We start from the raw sequence: 8,161 nt of genomic DNA on the forward strand, positions 1-8,161 counted from the left end.
AATGGTCATTTAGGTTTTGGATTTTTCCCTAATTTAGTCCCTACGGTACTTTTTTACCTCAAATAGTACCTATGGACCATAAGTTGCACGCGTTTGGTCCCCGAGTTGGATGTCCGTCCATTCCAACGTTAAGTTGCCCCCATGTGACTTGCACATTAGGGTATTTATGTCATTTTAGCCTAAAGGACCTTTTCCGAACATATAAATTAACGCTTATATTACTTCTTCTTGTTCTTTCTCCTAATTTAATCGATCACTACTACTGTTAGAGAAAGAAAGCTGGGGAAAATGCCGATATGTGTTTGTGGAAATCGTGATCTAGCCATCGTCACTTCCTGGTCAGATCGCAACCCTGGAAGGCGATTTTGGTCTTGTCTTCGTAATGAGAGAAAGTATGGTTGGATTGGGTGGTTTGATGAGCCGATGTGCCCTAGATCGGTGGAAGTGATACCTGGGTTAATCAGGTCTATGAACAAGCTCCAAGAATCTCTTCAACAAGCTACACTACAAGCTAGGATGTATAAGTTAATCATTCTCTTCAGTTGGGGTCTTTTCGTAATTCATTACTTGAAGCATGGTCGAAGTTGCCTCTGAATGTGGTATCTGAATGCAAGAAGTAGTGTCGAAGTCATAGGGTTAATGTACTGGTGGTCTTATTTTGAGTCTGAAGACAGGAAATTGTACCATGGTTTATGTAATGTTTGTGTCTTTTTTGAGTTTGACTGCAGTAAATTATGTTATGGTTAATGTTGTCTTAATGTTATAGTCTTTTTGTAATCAAATGGTTTAATTTCAGAACAAGGTTATTGTGTCATGGCTTTGTGCAATTAAATATTATTGACAAGAACATCAATTCAACATGCATGACCAAACACTTTGAATATCACAAATACTAGTTGACAAGAACAAGAATATAACAAAAATGCTATTGTATATCACAACAACAATTGACATTGTTTCACAGTTTACCTATGTGTACAATGATTCAAGGTCAACATGCATGACCATACAAAATAAGGAGCCCAAAGTAAGTATTGTTTGGTACATAAACATAGGTGTTAACATAACCATAGAAGTAAAGTGCAAATTACATCAAAAGACCTAATGGTTCTCAACAACACCCCCATCCTCACTTCTATCCTCCTGTTTCTTCAGTTCTTTTGTCATTAGGGCCACCTTGACCTTTACAAGTTCTTGAACTATGCCCTTTGTTGTTGCACTTTCTACATGTGACAGTGGTCCACCTCTTGGACAGTTTATGCCCCTGTGTAGCAGGTTCATCATATGCCCTCTTCCTTTTCTTTTTGGGCCTACCCACCTACAAATGTACATAAGATTAAATTGTTGTTCTTAAAAAACTTCAATTATATTGATATATGAAGACATACCTGAACAACATGTTTGGGTGGAAGCAACTTGGTTGGGCATTGTGATTTGGGCCACATCAATCTACCATTTATAGGTTTAATTTTGTGTTTGTACACTTCTTCCCATGTAACTAGCCAGTAGCATGGGTGGACCCAATACTCCAACTCAGGAACATTCTTTGCTCCATGTTTAATCTTTTCCCATATTGCATTTATTGCATGTGAGCATAACATGCCTGTAATTTCCCAATGTCTACATGTGCATGTTTTTTCATCCAAATTCACAATAAACTGATCACCCCAATAAGTAGTGACTTGAGTTTTAACCCCATTGAAAATACACCTATGCTTTTGTGCTTGTCTTTTCATTTGATCAAGAAGACTAGTGGCAGTTGGTGTGAGAGGACCATGGCATCTATCAATCTCTCTTTGTACATTGCAAATTCTCTTCATCAAATACTCTCTAATATACTCCAAACAATAAATGATAGGTTTGTCCCTACCACCTTGTATTTTTCCATTCAGAACCTCACACAGGTTATTCAACAAGATGTTAGTATGTGCCCTCCATGTTTAGTCATATAATACAAAATGAGAACAAATCCTAACAATGACAAGTAAATGTTAACATAAAGGAAAGATGAAGTACTAACCTGAGAAATGAGATCTTGCAAGAGGATATATCCCATTATTGGAATCTACCCCTACGACAGTCAAAATTTGACCAGGATAGGGACCTTTCATGAAAGTACCATCCAACCCTATGAAATCCCTTAGATTAGCCTTAAATCCTTCCTTTAATGCTCCTAAACAAATGTAAATTCTCCTAAATGTCCTTGTATTAGAATTTAAATTTGGCTCACTGTAACAATCGATCTTCACATTAGTACCTGGGTTTCTTTCCATCAACTCTAGTCCATAGTCCCTCAAAATAGCATATTGTTTCTGAAAATCCCCAAAAACATGCTTCTGAGTCAATTCCTTTGCCTGATGTACCTTCATTCTTGACATGTTCATCTCGAATTTTTGAATGAGATCTTCTTGAAGTGCATTGACTGGAATGGTTGGATTACTCTCGATTTGCTTCACAATGTTTGCTGCAATGAATTTGTAGTTGCAAGCTTTAATGGTTCTTGATTGCACACACCGATGTTCACTAACTAGGGTGTTCACTACCCAGTCATCTGTCTCTTTAGGTCTAGACACCAGTACAACCCAAGGACATTTACCCTCTTTCATATTTAATGTTTTGTCCTTGAATCCAGTCCTTGACTTTGTCCATGGCCCACCACTCATATCTGGGACCACTCCTCTACACTTGGCCCTAATCCTTGTTTTGTCATTTTTTTCAAAATGTAAATCCCTTTTGGTTTCTACTGCATGTTTGTTTATATATTCTTTCACATCTTTCTTTGTTTTGAACTTCTGTCTTAATGTGAAAGCCTTTTGATGAACTACACCCTCAGAACAACTTTTTTCCTTTCTTATGTCTCTCAACATCCTCTCTCTCTCTCTTGTTATCTTCATCTACAATAGGTGACTCAAACGATTCTGGGTCTATGACCTCCAAATCTTCACCTTCAGTAAAGTCAACACCACTACCACTTGCTTCTTTGGTGGTTTTTTGAACCCACTCAACATCTTCATCAACATGTATATGAAATTCTTTCATATCAACATCCACATCATCTACAATATTTTCTAAATCCACAAAGAAGTCTTCGTCCTCACTCTCATCATCTGTCATATTACCCTCACTCCTACTACCCTCACTCCAAGGACCCTCACTAACACTTTCCTTACTTCCACTGTATTCATCCACAAAAAACTCAACATCATGTAGATTTTTTCCCCCACCATATTCTGCGTCCACATCCCCCATTACATCATAATCATCCACTGGATCAACATCCCCTTTTGCTTGGTGCTCATCCCCTGTGTCAACATCTTTTTTTACCATGGTTATCCTCAAACGGTACCCCCTAAAGGGATCATTCTCTCGATCAACTGAGTGTTTTTTTGTTGATTACAGGTTCATAGGGTACAATTAACTTTGACAAATCAGTGGACTCATTCAAATCCAACTTTTTACTACATGACCCAATTGATTTCCTTTTCATTCTAACCCTATTCATTTCAGGAGAATCATTCCCTTCAACTTCCTCAATACGAACCTTCAATGGGGACTTAAAGTAAGGGACTACTCTAGTATTTCCATGCTCGATGTACAAATTAATTTCCTTATGATTAAGCACATACCTTGCCAGCTGAATGACTTCCTGATCGGTGCCAAGGGGTAACAATCCACTATCCAAGTTTGTCTCTGGGATCATGAAATGGTAAAACATTATACCACCATCATTGTACCCTAAAACTGCCATCATATCATCTAACTCGTGGACTGAAAACACATCCATGTCCACAAAATCAAAGTGATCAACAAGCCCATCTATGTATGACCTTCCAGATACCGTATTTGTGAACGAACCTCCATGATTTATCTTGAATGTGCAAAAGCTTGAAATAGAACCTGTGAACATTCAAGAACAATAAAATGTTAATGATGGAGGAAAGAAAAATTACATTTCGTCAAAACCTAGCATTACAAGGTCCGTGCTTACCATATTCTTTACGTAGGTCAGGTGGTTGGGTGTAGTGTGGACGTAAAGACCACAATGTGAGCACCATTTTCCTCAATACACAGTTCAATCAGTTGAACTGTAACGCCCGACGACGATAAGAACTCAAGATTGAAGAAGATGGGATGATCAAAAGGTTTTCTTGGGGAAAGAGATAGAGTGTAAAGTCAATGTCTGAAACTAAACCCCGCCACCTTAATGGATATAGTTGTTAATTTATATGTTCAGAAAAGGTCCTTTAGGCTAAAATGACATAAATACCTTCATGTGCAAGTCAAATGGAGCAGCTTAACGTTGAAATGGACGGACATCCAACTCGGGGACCAAACGCGTGCAACTTATGGTCAATAGGTACTATTTGAGGTAAAAAAGTACCGTAGGGACTAAATTAGGGAAAAATCCAAAACCTAAAGGACCATTCGCGTAATTTGTTCTTAAATGTAACAAAAAATGATTAATGATGGTCGATATTTTTTAGGGATATTGATAAAAATGACCATGTGATTATGGATAAGTAGAGTAAAAAACTCAAACTTTTTTATATACACAAAAAAAATACTAAATCCCTAAAAATTACATTTCGAACTAAATCAATTTTGTTTCAAAATTTCATAAGACTATAGAGATGTAACATAAATATTTCTAAAAGCTCACATTTTTCTAAAAGCTCACATTTTAATATGTTGAAATGTAACATAAGTATTTCTAAAAGTTAACATTTTAATTAATATGATCCATATATTTCAGACTTCATTTATCTGAACGTCACTCATCGTAACCATAAATCCAGATTTTCTAACTATTGGCAAACTACATTTAAGATTTTAACCATTTATCTCAAGCACTTTAGATACATAATTATTTTGTTCAAAATGGAGTTCATTTAACTAGTTTTTTTTAGTAATGTGATGTAGCATATAACTCAGATTATATAAAGTATGGTGTGAAATTGACTTTTGATACCAATTTGTATAGGTTGGTTAACTTGGTAGCTTCCAAGTTAAGATTTGTCTTTTGTTTATCTTTACAAAGTCCTAGAACAAGCATTGTTTAATAATGTTTATGTAGAAAACTGATGACGTTGATGTCAGGAATTTTGTAAGTGTTGCTAGCTTGCCTCTAAATATGGTGATGTTTGTTGTTAATCATTTTTCCAGTAAGATTGTTAATGATATGATTAACCCAGTGGCTACATATTGATATTTTATTTTAACCGTAAATCATTTGGCTATGAATAATCAGCTGAAGGAAACCGGTCCGATACAAAATGATATGGTGCTCGAAACAATCAAATATGTGAGTTATTCTTTATTATTGTGACTATGTACGTATAGTAAAAAACATGAGAAAAGAAAGTGGGAATTATGTATTTTTGTACGGAAAAGGTACACATATTGCTTACAATGAACATCTCTATAAGAGTGATGAATCAAGAAATGATCATCAGATTTTGTTGATGTTGATTCATGATTTAAACCTACATCCAGGAGCCTTTGGAAGCATATTAGGCTGGTGGGTACAAGTTATCCCATCTACATTAAATTTTTGTTACATTATATGTCATATTATCCTCCAAAGTCGCATTATTTTTTGAGGAAATATCTTCCACACCACTTTATATGTAAAAAACTATTTTTTTTTAAAGAAATATGATAAGTCCATCAACAAAAAAATGGTAGACCGTTCTTACCTTTTTTTTTTGCCGTTGAGAGGCAACGAGCGACAATGTTGTGACGATCAGCCTCCCAAAGATGTTAATGTACCCATACCGAACTCTCTTAAGGTGTGTCAGATTTCAATAAGAATACATTTAATAGTGATCTTTACGGGAACGATGATTATCAGATTTATTATTCTAATAATGGTTAACTTATAACTTTTTTCTAGGGAATGTCTCCTACAATACCATTTCTTGAAACTATTTATACTCTACCACATCTGCCTTCCCAATCTCATATTACAAATCAAAAAGATGGAGTGTTCAAAACAAAAATAAATACAAGAAGATGACATTAGGAACGAAATGTGTTGAAACGAAATTTCATATTAGAGCCATAGAATCTTCAAACGAACAAGAAAATTACATTTACACAGTTACACTTGCCATTTTATAAAAAAAAATTTGTCAATTTCAAAGTGTTAACGATCAATACAAAAAATCACTTTTAGACTATCAAACTATGTTTGACAGACTAGCTGAAAAACTAGTTGGTAGCTGATAAGCTAGCTATTACCGTATATGCTAGCTGACAAAAAAATAACGTTTGATAAAAAATAGCTGAAAGATATAAAATGGCATAACCAGACATTTACAATTATATGTTTTTTTTATAATAGGGTATATTCTGAAAATCTTGAAAAAACTCTTGAAAAGTTATTCAAAATAGCTTTTCAAAAAGTTAGCTTATATTAGCTAGTTTATTAGCTACTTTTTGGTTTGTCAAATATAACAATTAAAAAAATAAAAAAAATCAAAAAATAAGCTAGTTGTGACACACCAAACAATGTCTTGGAAATAAAAAAAAATCCCAATGTAATCCACAATTTTATAGTGCCTCATGGAAATATATGGTTATTCAAAGTAACTTTTTTTTTTTAAAAAATGCGGTTATTATGTTAAAAGGCATATAAAAATGACTATTTTTGTCAATTTTCTTTTCTTATCTATTGTATTTAAGTTTTGTTGTAAGTTAATCCCAAATAAGATGGAGAATAAAGTATTCAAAATTATGGTCACTGTATATTCAACTTTGTTGTAGCAAACCATTAAAATTGCAAAAAAAAAAAATCAAATTTCGTTGAATTAGTATTGTTTTTATATGTAAATATAATATTGAACTTCCAAAAAAAGCAATCATCATTCATCCAAAATCATCTATGTATACTTAAAAATAGGGTTATGTTTTTAGGATCTTCTCATGTTCGTGTATTAAATCAAGCTCAAAACATACAAAGAAGCAAATTTAAGTTATAAGGATCCGACTCAATTTAGAGACGATAAGCGTCAAAAATGACTTATTGATAGAGGATTATTTAGAATAAATAATCTTAACTAAGTTGTAGTATATGTCACAAGGTTTCCGTACATATAAAGAACGCCGAAATCCGAGTTATAACGAAGTAGTTATGACCCGTCAAAGTTTCGCGACAAAATCGGCATGACACCAGGAATCGTAAAAAGTGAGTTTACGATAGAGTACTTTTTAGCCTTATGGTTCTAAATGAAAGTTGTATAGTACGTCTCCATTCGCGTGGATATAAAGAACGTGAAAAACGGAGCTCGTATGCAAAAGTTATGGCTTTCCGACGATGTGGTTGTCTAAGAGCATGACACGTGTCAAAAACCCTAATCTGACTGGACTCATGACGTGAGCAAGATTTCTCACGATGTGTGGAGTCAAATGGACACTAATCGAGCCTAGAAAACACCTAGGAAGTCTATGGGATGACTCTTGGAAGCTCACGACGTGAGCATATCATTCTCATAACGTGAGAAGTCGTCCGGACACGTTTCAGAGCTATAAACGCAAATGGCGAAACTACGATGTGATACATCCATGGCTCACGACGTGAGCAATGAATTCTCACGATGTGAGAGGCCAAAAATCAGCCTATAAATAGCCATTTCGATCCTAAGCCTCTTTACACTAAAACCTCTTTCCTCTCTCTCGTTTGTTGAAGTCGTTCCGCGTCCCGAGCCCGGCGATCACGAACCGCTGACCGTTTCTAGTTAGATTCTATCAAAGCACGCTACAAGTGAGTGCATAGTCCCTTTCATGAACATGATTTTAATACAAATATTAATTAAAGTATGAAATATATGTTAAAGAGTTAAATATTTGTTATAGAGTTTATGTGTGAGTGCATAGTCCCTTTCATGAACATGATTTTAATACAAGTATTGATTAAAGTATTAAATATATGTGTGAAATATTTGTTATTGCCTAAAATACGTGTTAAGAGCAAATATGATAATATATGATGATTTAGGATACAGAGTAAACCTAAATTAATTAAGAGGAATATTGGGTAGTATATTCTTATGAGTACGAGTGAGATATACACGAAGGATAGAACTTTAAAATATGTCATTAATCCGGGAGTATGGATTAAGACATACTCATTTGTCCTTAGTCCGAGAGTATTGATATGACA

At 34.7% G+C, this 8,161-nt stretch overlaps 1 protein-coding gene across 1 annotated transcript; it reads right to left on the reverse strand.

Annotated features, from left to right (window-relative positions):
- Window positions 1-1,135: 1,135 nt before the first annotated feature.
- Window positions 1,136-2,663, reverse strand: LOC145058311 (uncharacterized). Its single transcript, XM_079006233.1, has 3 exons — window positions 2,021-2,663; window positions 1,389-1,873; window positions 1,136-1,318 (listed from the first exon to the last, which is right to left on the reverse strand). The coding sequence occupies exons 1-3, from the start codon at window positions 2,661-2,663 to the stop codon at window positions 1,136-1,138; spliced, it is 1,311 nt and encodes a 436-aa protein (XP_078862359.1).
- Between the last annotated feature and the right edge of the window lie 5,498 nt (window positions 2,664-8,161).

This window comes from Lactuca serriola, chromosome 1, assembly GCF_051521515.1.
Source record: "Lactuca serriola cultivar US96UC23 chromosome 1, Lser_US96UC23_V15, whole genome shotgun sequence".
NCBI lineage: Eukaryota > Viridiplantae > Streptophyta > Magnoliopsida > Asterales > Asteraceae > Lactuca > Lactuca serriola.

Coding starts and splice junctions, on each gene's coding strand:
- LOC145058311 (XM_079006233.1), bottom strand. CDS start 2,663: ATGAGTGGTGGGCCATGGACAAAGTCAAGGACTGGATTCAAGGACAAA. Junction 1,874..2,020: donor TGCAAGATCTCATTTCTCAG/GTTAGTACTTCA, acceptor GAAAAATACAAG/GTGGTAGGGACAAACCTATC. Junction 1,319..1,388: donor CACCCAAACATGTTGTTCAG/GTATGTCTTCAT, acceptor GTACATTTGTAG/GTGGGTAGGCCCAAAAAGAA.